This window comes from Enhydra lutris, unplaced genomic scaffold, assembly GCF_002288905.1.
Source record: "Enhydra lutris kenyoni isolate GAN:26980312 unplaced genomic scaffold, ASM228890v2 scaffoldscaffold94, whole genome shotgun sequence".
Classification (NCBI taxonomy): domain Eukaryota; kingdom Metazoa; phylum Chordata; class Mammalia; order Carnivora; family Mustelidae; genus Enhydra; species Enhydra lutris.
In genome coordinates this window covers 3,623,885-3,647,105 of record NW_019154178.1, presented here as the reverse complement: position 1 = coordinate 3,647,105, position 23,221 = coordinate 3,623,885, and the positions used below count along the sequence as shown (strand labels likewise).

General features: G+C 39.7%; 2 protein-coding genes across 2 annotated transcripts; one reads left to right on the top strand and one right to left on the bottom strand.

Annotated features, from left to right (window-relative positions):
- On the top strand, nucleotides 1–978 carry LOC111139064 (olfactory receptor 6Y1). The gene has a single exon (XM_022491191.1). It carries the CDS (start codon nucleotides 1–3, stop codon nucleotides 976–978), a length of 978 nt encoding a protein of 325 aa, XP_022346899.1.
- A 9,110-nt stretch (nucleotides 979–10,088) lies between these two features.
- On the bottom strand, nucleotides 10,089–12,242 carry LOC111138831 (olfactory receptor 10R2-like). The gene is made up of 2 exons (XM_022490733.1): nucleotides 12,222–12,242; nucleotides 10,089–11,054 (listed from the first exon to the last, which is right to left on the bottom strand). The coding sequence occupies exons 1-2, from the start codon at nucleotides 12,240–12,242 to the stop codon at nucleotides 10,089–10,091; spliced, it is 987 nt and encodes a 328-aa protein (XP_022346441.1).
- Between the last annotated feature and the right edge of the window lie 10,979 nt (nucleotides 12,243–23,221).

Sequence of the window (23,221 nt, the reverse complement as noted above, 5' to 3'; positions counted from 1 at the left end):
ATGATCACCAAGGTTCTGGAAGTAGATAACCGTACAGCAGCCGTACATTTCATTCTTCTGGGATTTCCAACACGGCCGGCCTTCCAGATGTTGCTCTTCCTTGTGTTCCTGGCAGCCTACCTGCTGACCTTGCTGGAGAACGTTCTCATTATCCTGGCCATTCGCAGCGATGGGAAGTTGCACAAGCCCATGTACTTCTTCCTGAGCAATCTTTCCTTCCTGGAGATGTGGTATGTCACAGTCATCAGTCCCAAGATGCTGGTAGACTTCCTCAGCCATGACAAGACCATCTCCTTCAATGGCTGCATGACTCAACTTTACTTCTTTGTGACCTTTGTCTGCACGGAATACATCCTCCTTGCTGTCATGGCCTTTGACCGCCACGTAGCCATTTGTAATCCACTACGTTACTCAGTTATCATGACCAACCAGCTGTGTGGTACGTTGGCTGGGGGATGCTGGCTCTGTGGGCTCGTGACTGCCATGATTAAGATGGTGTTCATAGCCCGACTCTACTACTGTGGCACACCCCACATCAATCACTACTTCTGTGATATTTCTCCACTCCTCAATGTCTGCTGTGAGGACTCCTCACAGGCTGAGCTAGTAGACTTCTTCTTGGCCCTCATGGTCATTGCCGTCCCCCTTTGTGTAGTGGTGGCATCTTACGCCTCCATTCTCAGCACCATCCTCAGGATCCCTTCCGCACAGGGCCGCCAAAAGGCATTTTCCACCTGCGCCTCTCACCTGACAGTTGTAATCCTCTTTTATTCCACAACCCTCTTCACCTACGCCCGCCCCAAGCTCATGTATGCCTATGATTCCAACAAAGCGGTGTCTGTGCTCTACACTGTCATTGTCCCCCTCCTCAACCCTATCATCTACTGTCTGAGGAATCGTGAAGTAAAGGCAGCCCTCAAGAAGACCATACTTTGCAAAAGAAGTGGGCCCATGGAAGACATGGCTTTGAGTAATTAAAAACGTACAGAATCCCTTCAGGCCTGAGTCAGGAGGACATGACTCCACACTCAACACCTTGTCCATCAGCCTCCAGTACTTCAACACTGATCCCCTGTGTTTGCTTGTCTGTGCATGCATGAGCATGGCTGAAGAGCCTGATCCCCAAGAGATAGCCTCTTGTAGCTCAGCAGACAAGTTTTAAACATTTTCCAAGAATTATGTGAAATGAGGACATATTTTGTTCTTCCACTAACATGCGGAGTCCATAAGAGCATGCTGTCTACTAATGTGTCATCTGTGCATTCAGCTCTGTCACATAGTAGGTGTTTAATACATATTTGTAGAAGGGATAATTGAATAAATACACATTTGAACAAAGAAGATGAAAATGGGAATTGTAAATACATTTTGACATGTTGGCCCTTCCTGTTCCTCCCTTTCTCCCTTCTTTCTTTCTGTTCTACCTCTTTTTCTTCTTCCCTTCTAACTCTGTCCCATCTTCCCTCTTACAGACTTGGAGATTTGCTCCCTCTCTCCCTGCCTCCCTCCTTCCCTCCCCACTTCCTCCCATCTCTCTATTTTTCTAGAGACACTGGCATGTGTTCATCCAAATAAAGTAATCATTTTATCATTTGTGGATTCAAAAGTTCAAAGCCAATGAGTGGCCCAAGCTTTGTGAAAACCTCGGTAAATTTTAGAATGCATACCATGTGTTTTCAAAATATTAAGCACTAAAAAGAAGATTTTCTATGTCTGCTTACTGTAGATTTTATTAGCAATTACTTTTCACTTCTTATATTGCAGTCAGCCTTTTTAAAATCAGATTTGTAAAGTATAATTTCATTCAATAAATTTCACCTTTTTAAAGCGTACTAAGTTTTGGAAAAGTATATAGTTGTCAAACAACAACAATCACTACACAGAACATTTCCATCATCCCCAAAAGTTTCTTTGTGCCTTTCTCACTAAGTCTTTTACTCTTACCGCTAGACCTACCACTGGCAACTGACGTGCTTTTTGTCCCTTTAGCTTTCCCTTTTCTAGAAATTCATATACATGGAATCATACAATCTATAATCTTCTGTGTCAGGCTCATTTGTCATAATGCCTTTAGGGTTCTTAAATTTTTTTAATTGAAGTATAATTAACATGCAGTATTGTCAGTTTCAGGTATACAATATAATTATTCAACAGGTTTTGTGGGTTTTTTTAAAGATTTTATTTGTTTATTGGACAGACAGAGATCACAAGTAGGCAGAGAGGCAGGCAGAGAGAGAGGGGGAAGCAGGATCCCTGCTGAGCAGAGAGCCCGATGTGGGGCTCAATCCCAGGACCCTGAGACCCTGAGCTGAAGGCAGAGGCTTAACCCACTGAGCCACCCAGGTACCTCACATTCAACAGTTCTATACATTTCTTAGTACTCATCACGATAAGTGGATTCTTAATCCCCTTTATCTGTGTCCCCCAAACCCCACCGCCACCACCTCTCTGGCACCCACCAGTTCTCTGCATTTAAGAGTCTGTTTTTACTTGTTTCTTTTTGTTTGTTGATTGGTTGGTTTTGGTTTTTTGTTTTGTTTTGTTCCACATACAAGTGAAATTGTATGTTATCTGCCTCTCTCGGTCTGGATTTCTTCATGTAGTGGCGTATCCTCTAGGTCCCGGGTTGCTGTTGCCAGCCCCACCCACCCATTAAAGCCCCTCACGCAGGGAGAGCACCTGGCCATGTGGAAAATGCAGCCCCACAGAGGGACTGAGGCCAGGCATCTGGTCCCACTGCTGACACCTCCCAGCTACAAGCCCACGGATGCAGTGACGCTCCTTCATGCTGTTGCGTGTGTGGGTTACCTGGAATTGCTGAGTGCTGCACCACTACATGCACAGCACAGTTTGTTTCGGCTGTTTCTGGTTTGGAGCTGTTGTCAATAAAGCTACTATGCCTGTTTAAAATACGTCTTGTGGTGACTGTAGACTGTAATTTCCTTCCAGGAGATGAGGGTAGTTATGGTATTATTACTACATAGAAGGATAAAATTTTTGCGTAAGTTTATAAAAAGATTGTCAACTTTCCCGGAGAAGCTCAATTATTTCACGTTCCTACAAGCAATGTATGAGAACTCCAGCTGTTCATAACCTTACCGATGGTTAGTAATTCAAACATCCCCTGTGGCCATCTGGTGGAGTAGATGAGGGTCTCACGTGGGCTGAAACTGGCATTGTCCTGATGTTGAGCACATTTTCATTTTCTTAGTTGCAATTTTGAAAACTTCTTTGTGCAAGTGTCTGACCAGATATTTTCCCTAAGTTTTAAACTAGGTTTTTTGTCTTATTATTATCTATAAACTTTAAGAATTCTTCTTATACTCTGATGCAATAATTGTTCAGATATATGTCTTGCTAAAACATTCTCCCACGTGGTGGTTGACCTTTCATTTTTTTAAAAGGGTGATTTGAAGAGTCATTTATCCTTTCATAGTTTTGGAGGCTTGAAGTCCCAGATCTGGTCCCTGCCAGCTCAGTTCCTGATGAAGACGCATCCTGGCTCGCAGGTGGGCTCCTTCTCCTGTGGCTCACGGGATGGAGAGAGAACGTAACCACCTTCAGCCTGACTGACCTGCATAAAGGCGGGATCTCCAGATACAGTCAAGTCGGGGGCTGAGGCTTCAACACAGGAGTTTACGGGACCACAAACATTCAGTCCGTAAGAAAGAGCGTGTAGAATTGATACTACTCTCCCCTTAAATATTTGGTTAAAATTCACTGCTGAACTAACCTGGACACTTATTTGTAAGTTTTTAACTATAAAAGTTACATTTTTAATAGATATAGAAATATTCAGGTCATTGGTTTTTTTTTTTTTTTTTTTTTTTTTTTTTTAATGTTGTCTTAGTCACCATACACTACTTATTTGTTTTTGGTTTATTCTTGAATGAGCTTTGAAACTTTGTCTTTCAGGTCATATGCCATTTAATTTGTCAAATTTATTAGCACAAAGTTGTTCATGGTATTTCTAAATGTCTACAGTATATGTAAGATAGCTCTTGTTTATTGCTTAACATTGATAATCTGTGTCTTTTCTACCTTGATCAGTCTTCTTAGAGATTTATCATTTTTATTAATTTTTTCCAATAAAATTACTTTGATTTTATTGGTTTTCTATTGATTTTCTCTTTACTATTTTATTGTGTGAAGAACATCTATAATATCCTTTCTACTGCTTGAATTACTGTAATTTGTTCTTTTTTCTTGTTTCTTAAGACATAAGTTTAGCTTATAGATTTGGATGTCTCCTTTTGTATTATAAGCATTTAATATAAATCGCCCCATAAACCCTGCTCTAGCTGCCTCCAAGTAATTTTGCTATGTCATGTTTTCATTTTATTTAGTTTAAAATAATTCTAATTTTTTTTGTGATACCCCCCAACTTTGGCCTGTCAGCTGTTTAGAATTGTGTAATTTAAATGTTAATAATCTGGTCAGTATGTTGTAGAGGTCTCTGTATTAACATTTTTTTAGTTTTAACTTAGTTGTAACCAGAGAATATATCCTTACGTATTAATTAAATTTTACAAAATATTCTGAGACTTGATAGCCATGCATGTGGTCTATCACGGTAAGTATTCCTTGCATACTTGAAAAAAATGTGTATTTAGTTTTGGGGTGAAACATTCAATAAATATCAGTTAGATCATATTGGTTAACAGTATTGTTAAAATCTTACACATTTTAATTTTATCTTTATATTGATTGTATTATATGCTTATATACTTCATAGTTACAAATATAGTATATCTTTGTCCTTTTAATTTTTTATTTATTTTTTTAAAGATTTTATTTATTGATTTCACAGAGAGAGAGAGATCACAAGTAGGCAGAGAGGCAGGCAGAGAGAGGGGAGGAAGCAGGCTCCCTGCTGAGCAGAGAGCCCGATGCAGGGCTCGATCCCAGGACCCTGAGATCATGGCCCAAGTGGAAGGCAGAGGCCCAACCCACTGAGGCACCCAGGCGCCCCTCTTTGTCCTTTTATATCCTTATTTGAGGTATCCTTGTTCTTTCAGTTACTGAGACTGAAGTGTTGAACTCCTCAACTATAACGGCAGATTTGTCAGTTATCAATGTTTTCTTTAATGAATTTTCAATTTTTATGATTGTATACATATATATTTGGGATTTTTATGTTCTTTTGATGAATTGAACACTTTACTATTCTGAAATTACACCCTTTATCTCAAGGAATGTCCCTGGTTCTAAAATTAACATTAGCTGATATTAATACAGTCACTACAGCTTGGATTCAATTTGGGGGTCATGGCATGTATTTTTCCCATCTTTGAATCTTCAAGTGACCTGTGGCTCATAATTAAAGTAGGCTCCTTAGAGATTGTATATAAGTAGATTTTCTTTTTATCCAATTGAGTAATCTCTGGTGTTAAATTTTAATCTCATTTTTTACTGCCTTTTGAAATTAATTGAGTAGATTCCATTTTGAGCAACTCCATTTTATGTCACCTTTACCTTATAGGTGTTTGTTTTAGGGCAACTCTCTGTGACGATGGAAGTGTTGCGGGTCTGTGCCGTCTCTTCTATTGGGGACCTTATGCTGCCTGTTGTACAATGTCCAGAAAATGTTCATTTTTCCCAGAATTTAATTTTTTAAGATGGGAGTTCAACTCCAATTTCTATTAACCCATCTTGGTAAGAGCAAGAGTCATTACTTACCTTTTTAATATTCATTAAGTTCTCAAGGCAACATAAAAAATTTATAACTAAACTCAATAAATATAAATTATTTATATATTTGTAAATATTATATAAAATATACTAATTATAATATAAGAATATAAATATATACATATTTTAATAATAAATATAATGTAAATACATAATAAACATAACACATATATATTATTAAGTAATATATGTATAATATACATATATAACATATTTTATACCTTTATTATTATACATAATATATATTACATATGTAATATACATACATTATATATACACACAGAGTATGCATAATATAACATATAACATATATTATATATTATTATATATTATATATTATTTAATGCAATAAATATTAATTATTTATTAATATCAATATCAATAAATCATTATTAATATTAATTAATTATTACTATATTTATTAATATATATTAATATAGTTATATGATTAACAGTTGTATTTAAATATAAATTAACAGTTATATTTAAATATAAATAACATATTATAAATATATTATTTAATATTATAAATAAATAATGAAATTTGAGGACATTGGTATATACATATTTTATTTTTCTTGGCAATGATTTATTTATTTATTTATTTATTTTTAAGATTTTATTTATTTATTTGACAGACAGAGATCACAAGTAGGCAGAGAGGCAGGCAGAGAGAGGAGGAAGCAGGCTCCCTGCTGAGCAGAGAGCCCGATGCGGGGCTCGATCCCAGCACCCTGAGATCACCACCTGAGCAGAGGCTTTAACCTATGGAGCCACCCAGGCGAACCGGCAATGGATTTTTTTAATTTAATTTTATTTTTTCAGTGTTCCAAGATTCATTGTTTATACATGACACCCAGTGCTTACTATAAATAAAATTTGAGGATGTTGGTATGTATACATATACATACCAACATCCCCAAATTTATACACACACACACACACACACACACATACATATGTGTGTGTGTGTGTGTGTATTTTTTTTTAATTTAAAAATGTGTAGAAAAGGAGGCCTGAGTGGCTCAGTCCATTAAGCGTCTGCTTTCAGCTCAGGTCATGATCCCAGGGTCCTGGGATCCAGCCCCACGTCGGGCTCCCTGCTCAGCGGGGAGTCTGCTTCTCCCTCTGCCTCTGCACCTGCTCCCGGCTTGTGCTCTGTCTGTCTCTCTCTCAAATGAGTAAATAAAATATTTTTACAAGTGTAGGAAGGGAGGGGAGCATCACTTACAACGTGTAGGACGGCGGCTCTGAGCATCTTTAGGTCATGAACTAGAACCGCGAGCGCGTCCGCGCGAGGAGGACCCTGCGGGAGGGAGCGCGGGGAGTGAGCTGGAACCGGGAGCCCCGGTCCCTTCACCCGCGCATCTCCCCTCTCGGCAGGTGCTCGGTAAATGTGTGCGGAAGGAGTAAGTCAGGGCTGGCGTTTGAAGCTGGTGCGCTAAGTGGTCGCACGGGTCTCAGCCAGTCGCTCCCTCCCTCCTTTCCCAGCATCCAGCCTCAGCCGCTTCTGCCTGAAAACGTCACCGATCAAGCGGCCAGGGGTCGACCTGGGGCGTCGATTGTCTGGTTCCTTAGAGCTCGGCTGGGGCTTCTCGCACGCCCGCTTCGGGCGGGCGTGTGTGATCTGGCGTAAACCCACAGTCTGAAAACACCTAGACACACGCCTGCTTCGTGTCTGCTCACGCAGGGTCAACCCCTGCTGTGCAGGATGGGGGAGGCCTGATTCCCTAGAGACGGTTCGGTCGGGGAGCATCAGGAGGCAGGGAAAGGACAGAACGCAGGGCATGTGAAAAGGAAGTGTATTTGAGAACACTGAAGGGGACGCTCGTGCTACAACAGGGATGGAGGAAGATATAGGAATAATTGTGGGGCACGTACATTTGCAAAGTCCGAGACAAGAGGAACAGGGCATTTCAGTCCACTCCCTGGAATTTTCCCCTAAAGAATGAAGCAGGGTCCTGGAGTGGCACTGTGTTTGGAAGGACTGAGGGAGAGGGCTGTGGAAGGGAGCAGTTAGTTAATGTTTTAGGTAGAAGGGAGTCTATGTGCAGCAGCTTCAGCAAAGAATAGGCTGATATTTTTCAGGGAAAAAAATATTAAAAATTTACATTTTAGATGTTGATTGTCAGCTTATTGTAATAATCAGATTTATTACAGAATTTTCTCCAGCCGCATTCACTTCAAAGGGAATGGTGGAAAAATTAGATCTCTGGGTTTTTAAGGTTGAGGTGTTGCCATACAAAACTTCTCTCTTCTTTTCTTATATAAACAAACATTTAAAAAGGACAAGTGAAATGGAGGAAAGTAGGTAGGTGGGCTGGCTAGAGGTTCTGACTGTAGAGTCAGGAAAAATAGTGTGATGAGCCAGGAGAGTCTTGCAGGGGTGAGGCTGCCTTCTCAGGATCATCTCGGGATCCGGAAACCTTAATGCTCTGCACCTTTTCTGCCCACTTAATCTCATCACAGTGGGGTTTTGTAAAAAGGAAGAAGGGAAGCCCTCAATAATAAAGTGTAGAACTTGAGCTTTAAGAGTGGTTACAAATACCATAATTGTTATGGGGCATCCTTGCCACCACCGTACCTTGTAAGGGGTATGAGGTGGGGACATGGGGACTGGTCAGGGAGCAGGACTGTGGCACTGGTCTCTGTGACAATGGAGGGGACTTTTCAAGCCCCTCAAAAGATTTTCTGATGGTACTTCAGAAAGCCATGCCCAGTTTCCCTCAGGCTCCTGCTTCCATCATCAGACTATTGGAAGACTGCTGGAGCCCCGTGGCAGCCCAGGGAGTCCCTACCATGTCCCTACCATGCCATCTTCTTGCCCATCTGACATCCCTTCCCATAGTGTAGTTTGTGAAAGGGAGGAACTATTTCTTTTTAGAACTCACAGTTGCTGGAGAAGAGCACGTATTCTGTGATTTCCATGGAGCCGAAGTCAAAGTGTGAGTGCCCCTAAATGGAACCTTCCGGAGATGGAGAAAGTGACTCTGTTTTGTGGAGCACCCAAGATGAGGGTGGGAAGCCTCTGAGCACATGCACCATCAGAATGAGTGCTTGGTAGGCACGTGTATCTAGCACAGGGTTCCTTGCCACTGAGCATAAATCAACATGGGATTCTGTGCAGCCACTGTTAATTGTGTTTCTGCACAGTACATGTACCATGTAGCCTCCAGTTCTGGAAGGAACAGAATGCAGTTATAAGAGAGATGACCAGTAGCCTTGAGGTTATAAGTAGAGTATGAAAAGAGCTGGATATTCTAGGCACAAGCTAAAGGCAGAGATTTAAGGGGAAAAATACCAGATATGAGATTGTCTTAGAGAATAACACAACTAAACTAAACTAACCAAAATAAGCTTCGTAAAGATAGGACTGGGGATATACAACATAAAATCCTGTAGCCTAAGGGACATAGGAGTTAGGGAAGAGCACGCCTGTGACAGAATTAACAGGAAATGGGAGAGAAAAACAAACAAACAAAAAAAATCCCTAAGGTGTGTTAACATTAAATTGACTTCCAGTACAGGCAGATGGCTATCCTGTCACCTGGAATATTGTCCCCATTTCCTGGTGACCCATTTGAAGAATACTCTTAACAAAATGGGACATTTCTTGAAAATAATGAAGAGACGGATGACCAGGATTTTGAGGGGTCTGTGGGCTCTGAGTTGTCATGAAGATCAAAGGAGTCGTCAGCTGAGACAGGACAATGCATCATCCTGTTAAAATGTTTGAGTTGTCACTGCATAAGTGAAATAGTAGATAGAAGATATGCACATCCAGAGGTAATAACTAGGGCCAAAAGGAGGAAGAGAAACAAAGGTGAGACTTGGTAACACTATGGGGCATTTAACATTGTCTGGCCCCTAGTTAGCCGTCAGTAAGAGGCTGGGCTACTGCAGGTGGGGCTCCGTGATGAGAGTGATTGGAAGTGATAGCTTTGGATCTTTTCCAGTGTGGATGGCTCCTGGTTATAGTAATAATTTTCAGTTAGATTTATTCCATTTTACCCATGGTTTTTGTGAAAGATCCTATGAAGATTTTTCTAAATCACTGAGAAGTTGTGATGGCCAAACCTTCTAAACGGAATGCCCTTTCACAATGCGCTGTCCTTCCTGAAATGGAATGAACTCGGTCTATGCATCTAAGAACGCCTGTTTCCGGTTCCGAGAAATCAAAATACTTACTTGTGCAAGTTTAAAGGCATTTGAGACTTGTATCTGATTAACAATCAACTCAAATTCACAGCTGCACTCCACAATGCTTATCAAAATATGAACCTGGGGAAGCTTGCACTGTGAGGCTATCCCACGCTATGTAAATGACAGTATCATCAGCTGTATAATTATTGTTACATCCTCAGAAAGAAGGCTTTCCTAGATGCCAAGTACTCTCATCACAGAGCTTTAGGATAAAACCTTCCTCTGGCAATCACTTTTCTTATGGCCATCTGGACATCTTTGTTCCTGAGGCTATACACCATTGGGTTCAACAATGGAGTCACAACTGTGTAGGTCACTGTCACGAGCCTATCTTTGTTAGATGAGAACTTGGTTGAGGGTCGAAGGTAGACAGAGGAGGCACAGCCATAGTGGACAATGACCACAGTGAGGTGGGACGCACAGGTGGAGAAGGCTTTCCGCTTGCCGTCGGTGGATGGGATCTTCAGAATGGTATGGACAATGAAACCGTAAGATACGCATATGAAAGTCAGGGGGACCATGAGTCCTACAACTCCACCAGCGAAGATGACCAGCTCATGGATGTAGGTTTCAGTACAGGCAAGCTGGATAACTGGTGAAATGTCACAGAAGTAGTGGTTGATTTTATTGGGACCACAAAAAGGGAGTTCAAAGACTAAGAATGAGCCTGTCAGTGAGAACAAAAAGCCAATCGCAGCACAGGCGGCTGCCAGCTGTCCACATACCTGCCATCTCATTAGGATAGGGTACCGAAGTGGATGGCAGATAGCAGCATAACGGTCATAACCCATGACCCCCAGCAACATGCAATTAGTGACAGCAAAACCGAAGAAGAAAAACATCTGAATGGCACAGTTAATGAACGAGATTGTTCTCAGCAGAGACAACAGATTGAGGAGCATCTTGGGCAGGATGACAAAGGTGTAGCATGTCTCAGAGATGGAGAGGATCCCCAGGAAGAAGTACATAGGTACGTGGAGGCTGCGATCCAGGTGTATGACAGTGACAACGGTGAGGTTCCCACCCAGAATAATCAGATACAGGCACAGAAACACAGCAAAGAGGATGAGCTGGATTTCTCCAAGGTTGGAGAACCCCAGCAACACGAACTCTGTGACAGAGGAGAAATTAGCTTGGTTGACTCGGTCCCCAAGATTGACCTGCAGAGGACAGGAATGAAGGAAGAGACTGTTTATTTACCCTGAAAGATGCAGGTAGTGCATCCCACTATGGTGGAGGAACAACAAATAGAGGGGGAAAGGCAGATGCTGGCAGTAAATGGCCTGTCCATCGTGTCAGTTTATGGAGCTGTTTCAAAACTCAGAGCACACCTGTTTCCAGCGACATTTCTGCCTCTCTTACGATGCTTAGGTCAAAGTAATTTTTTCACAGTGCCTATCTCAAATAGCAATTAGGGATGGAAATGTCTTAGGAGTTCCCGTGTGACAACCCAACTCTGCCATTTTTCATCTGTGTAGCCTTCTGTGCCTCCGTATTCCCATCTGTAGCATAAAGATGCTAAGAGCACCTCTCTCCCTGGTTCCTTATGGAAGTTAGAGGACTTAGCACAGCATATGCACACTGCAGACTGTTAGTAGATGTCAGCTTCTGCTACCAATATTGTTTAATCTTCAGGAAGTGGTGGCTAGCTCTTCTGTTTTCTTTTGGATGTGCTTTAAGTGTATTTCCACCTAAGATTTTCTCTTTAGCCCTATAATTTTATTTTTACAAAATCACTGAACCAACGTCAAACCCAACTCTTATTTGTGCATATTTTCAGTGATGATAATAATAATGTGCTGATGTCAGTTTATCTTTTGATCTGATCCCACGACCTGTTTGACTCACTGAAGAAAAGGGAGTTGGAGCGTTAGCACCCTGAAGTGGCTCTAGAAGGAGCTCAGGTTCTCAGGGTCAGGCTGGTCGTTGGTTTTACCACTCTGCCAGGAAGAGAAACCTGATTTAGACTTCTGCTATAGTTGTAGTTTTAAACTTAGGACAGGAATCTGTCCAACGCATCAGACCTTTCCTGAGCATGAGCTGTTATATCTCTGCACCTTTTTCCTGGATTTCCAACAGAGCTCGCTGCTGTGTTAGACGTACCTTATCTTGAGGGATCCAGCACCTGCAATTTTTCCCCACTAAAGGATGGGCAGATCCTCCCCATCAACTCAATTAAAATCAAGTTTGAATTTAATAAAGTAATAAATGAACATCCCAAACAACCAAATAATTGCAGACAATAAAAACACCATGTAGATTGCACAATGAAATTCCTCAGCTAAGGTAGCTCAGTTCAAGAGACCAACTAACTGCTGACCCCATACCTTTGGAGTACAGTCTTTCATCCACGCCAGCTCTGAGTGCTTTCGCTGTAGGTTCCCTTGCTTTTAAGAGAAGGCTGGAAGCAGGATATTGGTTCTATTTTTCTATCTATGACTCTGGCTCTTCACAGTCCTCTCTGCATCTCTTGATGGCTCACGATAGCAGAGCACCAGGCTCTTCCCTGAGCAATGTCATTCATTTACCTCCTCGGCTTCCATCCCTGAGGCTTATGCTGTAGATTTGTTGTCCACACAGTATTTGGTAGTGAGGTCTAAAGACAGCGGAAGGTCTGTAAGGGAAAACATCTCAGTTAGACATTCCTTTTACCTTTTCGTCCCCTATTATACTTTGCTGGTACACCACTGTCACCAGAGAATAGTTTCATGTGACAGTCGACAGTGGAAGTTGAACGAACTAAAAGTGGAAACTCACTCTTGACAAGGAGTCATAAGTATTTATCCTTTCTTTTTCAATTATCCAGGGGTCTCAATTACCCAGAGGAACCAGGCTTTCAGGGATGGTGGATAGAGGAGGGTCCATTCCATGAGCTCTGGGAAACACATTTTATGGAATTGGTTTGAAGCCTTTTCTGAGCCTCTACAGCTCAGTTGGTGATGCTCTATTTTATTTTATCTTCCCCAAATCCTATACAATCCTCCATGTTTTTAAGCTGCCATGCACATGTGTGCCTTGCTCTCCTCACATGCTCTTTGTAACCATCACTAACGAGACTAGAGCTTATGGGATAATGAGAACATTCCCCAAATTATCATTTGTGACTGGCACTTGGCTATCAGTAGACCGAAACACATCTTCACTTAGTTTTCCACATAAAATAACCCAACAGGGCCTATTTCTCTTTATGCCCTTAGCACACGGCTATTAGAATTCTGTGACACCCAGAGATTCTAACCAGATGAGACTAAAACATTAATGTTACTACAATCCTTTCTATCCTGAAATGGATTTATTCTATTTCTCTCCATGGCTGACATTTCAATGCCCAAAACTGTGTATTCCTACCTCCTCTTCTGAGAATTCTGAGCAACATCCCCTAACGCAACATTGGAAAATTTTCTTTGGTCTCTTATTAGCTCTGGTGCCAACATGCTGGTTTATATTTATACTTTCCAAATCTCCAGGGAGCCATTGTTGCAATATTATTTTTGGCACAGTTCCAGTGCTTTCAATGAGGAGAGAGGATGCAGGAAACACCATGGACTTCAAGTCTCATGGGTCAAATTGGATAGAAAGGGAACAGGAGAAAAACTGGCATTGGCAATTATTTGGCAATTAGTCCCAAGTTGCTTGGTAGCTCATTAGTAGCTGAAATCTGTTGCAGATTAGGGAACGAAACATGAATGTCAGAACCCATACCGTAGGGTGACACAGAGCTATCTCTTCCAAGGTTTTTCATGTGAGGAAGAGCCCTTTCTTTCCTTAGAATCTGCAGGACAAATCAAGTCTTATTCTATCATGCAAAAGAAGAAACAAAGTTCTCCCTGTTAGTCTAGGTTCATCTGAACCCCACAAATTTTGCACGGAGGATTGGGCGTGGGAGCCTAGTATGAGGGAAGGGGAAAAGTGTGACGTCTTAGCTGGCAGAACTGAAACCTGGAAGAACAGCAGCAAAGAGCAGATTTGAGGGCTGAAGGGAAGGGTGGAGAGTTTGCATGCTGGTCACAGACCTGAATCTCTGCTTTTCGCTAGCTTCCTAGAGATGACAAAATCTCCAATCAATGTCTGCCCCAAGAGAAGGGATTAGGACTAAAACCTGTGGGTAGCACCCTCCAGGGCGTGGCCCTGGGGGTCCCCCAGTGATCCTCATTCATCCCAGCAATTCACAGAGAGCCTGACCTAAGATAGATGAAAATGGCTGTGGCATTGGAGAAAAATCAATGAAGTGCTCATTCTGCATTTGTGTGTCACTCTTCCCTATCCTGCACTGGAAAGGAGGGTAAAAGTCACACTCCTCTATTGCTGGACTCAGCCAACACAATTTCCAGAACTGCAAGTTCCCTGGAAATTGTTACGCTTCCTCTTCAGCGAGAGAATACAAAAATCCCACCGTCTGTACCTTCCCTCATGAATCATGAGTGACTCACACGAGGATGTGAGAGAAGACTGAAGGCACTTGGCAGCAAGGTCCACCCCCACAGTGCTGTTTGCTGCAGATCCTGGAGGGGCTCCAGGCAGAGATGTTCCTACTTGCAATCCCTAGCAGACGCCAGCAAAGCAGAAGAAACTCCCAGATGAGCTCATCGTGACTCTGGGTCTTTTTCTTTGCCATTATATAACTTTCGGAGGTGACCAGCAGGGATATGACAACAGCTACTGCTGCTTCCAGCAACTGTCATATGCGCACGTGAGTCCTTCCAAAAAGCCATGAATTCTGGGCTTTCTGGGACATCTGGTTTCCTCAGTGCATCTTCCTGAATTAACATTTCCACCCAGGGCGCTGCTGACCTGTCCTCAGCCTCGCTGCTGCCCAGCAGCCATTCAAAGACCCCTAAGGTTTCCAAGCAAGAAGAAACCTGAAAAACACTGCCCTTAGTCACATTTCTGGAATCACATTTTGACACAGTTACAGATTTAGGACCTGCCTCTTATTTCCTTAGGCACAGAAAGATACTTTCTAGGAAGTTAAAAATAACCATTCTCTTTTGTTAAACTCAGGCTTCCAGCAAACTTAGATGAAACATAATTCCATCTCAAAGATTTCAATGTAGCTCATGCATGCAAGTGAAGAAATAGCCCTGGACGTCCTTAATTCCACATTCAGAGAAACATATGTAAACAAAACTGAAATTGAGACCCTTCACCTTGGTAAAGTTTTGTTTGTAAATACTATGTGTGGCCCCCAAAACAGCAGGTCCACACAGCTGTGAGGGTGGCTGACTTGCCCAGGAAACATTGTAATCAGGCACCATTTCCACATATGAACAATGCGAACACGTGAACCATAGGTTCTAGTTATATTTTCCAGCAACTGCTATAGAAAACTAATTCTAATTTCTATATTTACACTTTTTTAGGATTCTATCAGATGAAGGCTTTCAAGAATGTTCATTTCCATTGCTCTTCTCTCTGCCTCAGAGAGGGAGGGAGAGAAGAAAAATAAACAATATTGCATTGCATTAAAGTAAAAGAAAGATACATTAGGTGAAGAAAAAGAAGGTAGTATATATCAAAGGTACAATTTAAAATCTTTTTAAAATATGGAACCTCTGAGAAGAAAAATGAAAACAAAAATTTTTAATACATAACGTATAAACAGTTTTGACCTGAAAAAGAAAAGTTCTATATTTGATATAATGAAAATGGCTGTTAGACGATAGTTAAACTTTAAGACTACTGTTTAGTATAAAAACTAACAAGATATGATGGTTATTTTTCTTTTCATTTAAACTTGACTGGGCCATGTGGTGCCCAGGTATTTGGTTGTATATTATTCTGGGTGTGTCTGTGAGGGTTTTCTGGATGAGATTAATATTTAAATTAATAGACTGAGAAAAGCAGATTGCACTCCTCTATGTGGGTCTGAATAGAACAAAAAGGCTGAGTAGGACAGGTTTGTCTTGGAGCTAGGGCATCTGTCTTCTCCTGCCCTAGCATCTGCACATGGACTTGAACTTACACCACTGGTTCTCAGGTGTTCAGTCTTGAACTGGAATTACACCACTGGTTCTCCTGGGTTTCCAATCTGCTAGCTGAAGATCTTGAGGCTTGTCCGCCTCCATACTTGCTTGAGCCAAATCCTTATAATTATCTATTATCTATCTATCATCCATCCATCATCATCATCTATCATCTGTCTTTCATGTGTCTATCTACATGATGCATCTGTATAACCTACCTATATAAGATAAATAGATAGTCTACTGGTTAAAGTTACATTGTAAAAAGACGACTGTGTTATGTTAGCACCTTTGGTTTTCAAGTGAAAGAAGTATGGTGCAAATTAGCATAAGAAAGGGACTTTTAGCTTAAACAACTGGGAAGTCCAGGACAAATCTGACCAGATATGGCTCAATTCAAGAACTTGTATTACATCATTATGCTGAGTCTTGACTCAGAGGTTAACCTCTGAGAAGTGTCCTCATCCATAATTTACTTCTCTCTAACATGTCTCACAACTTTATGTACAGTTAGGATTATTTTTTCCTCTACATATCTGTTTTCCATTCCATGGGCATCTTCCTCTCTGTTTTGCTAAATGTATAAACCCCATCTCTAGGATATTGCCTGATGCATAACAGATATTCAATAACTATTTGTTGAGTGAATGGGTGTTTATTAAATAAGTCTTTTCCTCTTTTTCTCTTTCACTCTACCTAGGTTCATTCTTTGTGCTAGATTTCTTTCTCCACAAGCTGGCTTTATCCGAATAACGGGATAAAAATGGAGATGAAAGTCTTAAAGCTTCATTCTTAGAGATACAATTCAAAAGGCTACAGCTGTCAGTCTACATAGCTATATATGGAATTTAATCAAAATTCCTCCTAGATAGAATAGAAGGTGGAACACTGAGTGGTTGACTTCACAGGCCTTTTTACCCAACCCTATACTGAGGGATGGAGGGAGTAGGGTTTGTATCTCAACTGAAACACGAAATGATTCCTAGATAAATTATTTCTTATTGTACTGCAAAAAGTGATAAAATTCCTACTTATACTGGATTCAGTACATAAAAAGGAAGAAGAATCCATTGCCCCTTTCTCTGAACATACATCAGCACATCAAGAGATTAGCTGCAGGCAAAGTGTGAGTCACAGACTATGATGTCATTGGACCAGGAAGTCATGAGACCGTGATGTCATTGGACCATGATATCATCAGAGCTCAGTCTGTTTCTCTAGCTCTCCTGTCTTCTTTCTTTCAGTTTCACCCTCTACCTGCAGTTTCCTTCATGGTACTGAAAACGGGAAGCAAAACTAAAGTCATCTTTTTTTTTTTCTTTTGAATATTGCTTGTACAGAGAAACAAAATAGTAAGAACTTGAGTATTTTGTAGGAATTAGACTTTGTTTCTTCTCCTAAGTGTTGTATTGAGAGAAAGCAGTAAAATTTTGACAGCAGCAGCATTTCCTTGGCTAGAGATTTCAGCTATTGTCCCGTGTTCTTTAATCAATAATTCCGGTGACAGTTTCTTGATCCTTTCAAACTTTCTAATAATTTATAGTTACTTGAATTAAATTTTCTTTGAAGAAAACTTATATAATTTCCTGTTTCCTGCATTAATTTTCAAGTGAATCAATGATTAAGTAGTGAATTAGGGAAAATATTAAATAAAAATATTCTATTTAAATCATGGGGTTAAAACTTTTATAAAAGTAAAGGGAAGTAGAAATTCTGCTTCTGATCTCACTGAGTAAGTGTCTACTGGATCAACCCTCCTGAAGATACCTACTACAAAATCTGGGGGAAAAAACCCACAAAGGACAACTTCATGAAGGCGCTTAAGATAGGATTCAGCAGGCAGATCCAGCATGTAGTCAACAGTAGGAAGAAGGTAAGTACACAGGGATAAGCTTCTCTTTGACATAGCTTTCAGTTTTAATGAAGGCCAGAGTCAGCATTGTTTGTAAAAAGATTAAAACTCAAAAAGGTAATCAGAATGCTGAGAGGTAAGGATAGAATCCTGGAAATGGGAAAGCCAGAGAGAGAGATTCATTCTACACATATGTTCTGCCCAAATGTCTGCTGATCCCCGAAGCACATCTGTGTGGGAAAGACTCAAAGCAGCCCAGAGTATGAGAGACTTAAACAGACATTTGAACCACCACCCAAGAGAACAAATTTTCAGTTTTAGTCTAACCAAGTTACTTGCCTACTAAAACTAAAACACCAACAATTGTCAAATTATTATAACAGAGTCTTTACAACATAATATTTACCAAGTCACACTTTAAATCCAAAATTATCTTACGTAAACAGAACCAGAAGAATATGGCCATTCTCAGGAAAGCAGGCAGTCAGTTTAGACCTAATGAGATGCAATTCAGTGTTGAAATTAGTAGGCCAAGATTTTAAAACAGCTATGACAACTGTGTCCAAAGATAAAAAGTAGAATGTGTTTGCAGTGAGTGAATATATAACAAGTCTCAGATGAGAAATAGAAGCTACAGAAAGAGAATAAAAAAAATGGGAAATACATTATCTGGAAAATACATTATCTGGAAAAACAAACAAATAAACCACAAAACTTCAATGGATGAGATAGGCATCAGAATGGAGGTAACAGAGGAAGGAAGCAGTGAACATGAAGACAGAGTGCTAGAAATGATTCAGTGTGAACAAGACAGGAAAATGATGAAAACCAATGAACAGAACCTTAAGCACATGAGGAACCACACTGATCAGTCTGACACATGTGGAATCAGAGCTCTAGACAGGAATGAACTAAAAAATAAGGCAGAAAATTTATTGGAAAAAATAATGGCCAGAAACTTCATGAATGTTCTTCAAGACATGAATTTGCAAATTCAAGAATCCCAGCATATGTCAAGCAGGATAAATAAGAAGAAATCCATACCTTGGTGCCTCGGAGCCAAACCGAAGAAGAAAAAATAAAAAGAACATCTCGTGAAAAATGTTAATTATATTTTGATAGGGATTGCATTGAATGTGTAGATTGCTCTAGGTAGCTTAGGCATTTTATGAGACTGACGCGCTGCCTACTGCGCTAAGAAGGCACTAGCTTAGGCATTTTAATAATATTTGTTCTTCCAATCCATGAGCATGGAATGTTTTTGCATTTCTTTGTGTCCTCTTCAATTTCTTTCATGAGTGTTCTATAGTTTTCAGAGTACAGATCCTTTATGTCTTTGGTTAGGTTTATTCCTAGATATCTTATGGTTTTTGGTGCAATTGAAAATGGAATTGATCCCTTAATTTCTCTTTCATCTGCCTCCTTGTTAGTTTATAGTGTATAGAAATGCAACTGATTTCTGTGCATTGATTTTATATCCTGCCATGTTGCTGAATTCCTGTATGAGATCTAGCAATTTTGGGGGTAGTTTTTTGGGTTTTCCACATAAAGTATGATGTTATCTGTAAAAACTGAGAGTTTGACTTCTTCTTTGCCTATTAGGATGCCTTTTATTTCTTTTTTGTTGTCTATTGCTGGAACCCTCTTACACTGTTGGTGGGAATGCGAGCTGGTATAGCCACTCTGGAAAACAGTATGGAGGTTCCTCATGAAGTTAAAAATAGAGCTATCCTATGACACAGCAATTGCACTATTAGGTATTTACCCCAAAGATACAAATGGAGAGATCCAAATAGGCAACTGTACCCCAATGTTTACCACAGCAATATCCACAATAGTCAAATTGTGGAGGTCCATTGACAGATGAATGGATAAATATATATACGGATATATGTATATATATATATGTATACACACATATGCATATATGCATATATATGCATATGCATATATATACATATGTGTTTATATATAATATTTATATATACTATATATAATGGAATATTACTCAGCCATCAAAAAGGGTGTAGCTGGAACTGGAGCCTGAGTGAAATAAGTTAATCAAAGAAAGACAATTAACATGTGTTTTCACTCATATGTGGAATATAAGAAATAGCACAGAGGATTATAGGGAAAGGAAGATAAAACTAGATGGGAAGAAATCAGAGAGGAAGACAAAACATTAGAGGCTCTTAACCATAAGAAAGAAACTAAGGTTGCTGGAGGGGAGGTGGGTGGAGGATGGGGTAACTGGGTGACTGGCATTCAAGAAAGAACATGATGTGGTGAGCAATGGGTGTTATGTTGGATTGAACTCTACTGAACTCTACATCTGAAACTAATAATGCACTATATATTGGCTTATTGAATTAAAGATCTTGAAAGCAGACAAAAAAGAAAAAAAAGAAAAGAAAGAAAAAAAAAAGAAAAGAAAATCAGTACCAGAAAGCAATGGAACAGAAACCTAAAAATGATAAAAGGAAATAAATTAATAAAACTACTGAATTGGGATTCTATTTCTACTGAAAATACTCCTTATGATTGAAGGTAAAATAAAGACATGTTTCATAACAGGAAACTAAGAAAGTTTGTCTCAATTGACTTGAACTACCTTAAATACTGGAGGGAGGTTTTCAAGCTAAAGAAAAATTATAATAGACAGGATGTCAAGTAGTTAGGTGTCAGAAAGTACATGTTTTCATTTTCCTTCATAATGAGGGCTTTCTGAGTAAATAAACATGTAACCTAGCTTGAAGGACAAGGCTTGAAACATAAAATATGTTAAATATTCAGTGGCAGATTGACCTTCTCAGAAGTATGTTCTTCCATTCAAAGGGGAGGAAACATAGGACCTTGGAACTGGGTGTTTATCTTGAAAGAACTGCAAATAACAAGAGAACACATTTCCCTCTCTCTCTCTCAAGAGTGGAGGGTAACTATTTCTCTCCTATAAAAGCTCCCAGATTACTAATTTCAAGGTTGTTCATATGCAGTACAGACCTCCATGCGTATATGGTGACATTTGTCTCTCATCACACAACCCAGAAGGGTTAGGTCATTAGGAACCTAATCAATCATTGCTGTAAGTAATAAAAAATTATCCGTCCTCCAAAAACCTCATGTTTACTTTCACGATAATATGAACAAATACAGATATTTAAAAAGCTATCATCCAGATGAAATGAGCATTAAAATTATAAATATTGAGTAAACATAAAAAATATTTTTCTTCTTAATTTTTTTAGAATACTTACTTTTTTTTTCACTTTTAAAATTATGTTATGTTAGTCACCATACAGTACTTCATTAGTTTTTGATGTAGTGTTCAATGATTCATTGTTTGCATATAACACCCAGTGCTCATTACAACACATGTCCTCCTTAATACCCATCTCCTGGCTAAGCCACCAACCCCCACTCCCCATCCCCCTGAAACCAGAGAACATATTCTCTCATGGTTCATCTCCCTCTCTGATTTTCCCCCCTTCATTTTTCCCTTCCTTTTCCTAATGTTCTCCATGTTATTCCTTATGTTCCACAAATAAGTGAAACATATGATAATTGTCTTTCTCTGCTTGACTTATTTCACTTAGCATAATCCCCTCCAGTTCCATCCATGTCAATGCAAATGGTGGAGATTCATCCTTTCTGATGGCTGAGTAATATTCCAGTGTATATATGGACCACATCTTCTTTATTCATTCATCTGTTGAAGGGCATCTCAGCTCCTTCCACAATTTGGCTATTGTGGACATTGCTGCTATGAATTCTGGGGTGCATGTGACCCTTCTTTTCACTACATCCATATCTTTGGTGTAAATATCCAGTAGTGCCTTTGCTGGGTCATAAGACAGCCAATTTGGAAAACAGTATGGAGGTTCCTCAAAAAGTTAAAAATAGAACACTTTGAATAAAGCAAAAAAAAAAAAATACTACATTTTCCTATGGGGTTTTATTTTATTTATTTATTTATTTATTTATTTATTTATTTGTGAGAGAGAGAGAGAGAGAGAGAGAGAGAGAGAATCTCAAGCAGACTCCATACCCAGCACAGAGCCTGACATGGCTTGATCTCATGGACCTGAGATCATGACCTGAGCCAAAACCAGGAGTTGCCTGTTAACCAACTGAGCCACCCAGGTGCCCCCTTTTTTTTATTTCTTTCTTTTTTATTGATAGGGGTGGGGCAGAGGACCTATGGATTTTTAATGCACAGAAATGTAATGTACTTTAGCATAAATGATAGTGGGATAATTGGATCTATGCAATTCCAAGGCTTGTACTTTTTAAGTATAGTCATAACATTAACCCTAAGTAGATTGTAAAAACTATACATGGAATTTTATTTCAGTTCCAAACCTTCTTATAATTGCTCTTGTTGTGATACTGAAACACTTCTCCCTTGCCAGCTGATATGACAGAAAGTTATGCCAATAGGAGATTATGAAGAGATAACAGAGCTAGAAAGGGACCCTGTTCCTGGTTCACCTATACTCTCCACCACCTGCGGGCCTCAGTCCAAGGAACAACCAGTGGCTACACTGTCCCCACTGGCAATTCTCCTCCAAATTTCCATACTGATGCACTTCCCATGGATGTCATCTCCAGTGCCTCAGAGGGTGGCTTCCCAGCAAGTTCTGAGGTATAGCTGCTCTTACAGATGGCTTCCCTGAGAAACCTAGAGGAAGGAATCCAGAGGGAATTGCATTGATTCCAAAGCTACCTCTAAAAAGACAGTTTGGAATTAGTATAAATGTGGACAAATAGATCAAAGTAGGGTGTCCAGAAATAGATCCACATGTGCATAGCAATTAATTTTCTACAAGGCTGTTAATTAATTTTCTACAAGGAATTCAGTTCAATGATTTTTCCAACAATGATGCGCTTGGGTGGGGAAAAAGATCTTGCTGTCTTCTTTCACCATACAAAAATTTAACTGGAAATGAATCATTACCTTGTCTGGAAGAGCTGATATTATAAAACTTCTAAAAAATCACATTGGATAAACTCTTAGTGAGGTTGGGTTTTGCAAACATTTCTTAAATATGACTCAAAATGTATGAGCTATAAAATTCAAAATCAATAAATTAAGCTTTATTGAAATGAGAGAAAACTCTGTTCTTCAAAGACACTGACAGAAAATTAAAAGCAAATCACAACATGGTGGAAATATTTTGATAATACACATGTGACCAAAAAAAAAAGTATGTAATAAATATAAAGACCTACAATCCAATAGGAGGACAAATAATCCAATCCACGAAATTGGAAATGCTGTTGAATTCCAATTGAGAAATAAATAAAAGATGTTGGAAATACTCAACTAAAGAAAATACAGAAATAGCCAACAGACACACCAAAAAATATTCAGAAGGAAATTCCAGTTCAGCCACAGTTGGATCCCATCACACATCTTCGTGATGGATGAATTTAAGACTGATAGGTTGTGTTGAAGATGACAAGAACTGATAATCCTCAAACGTTGCTGTGGAGAGTGTCAGATGTCAAACTG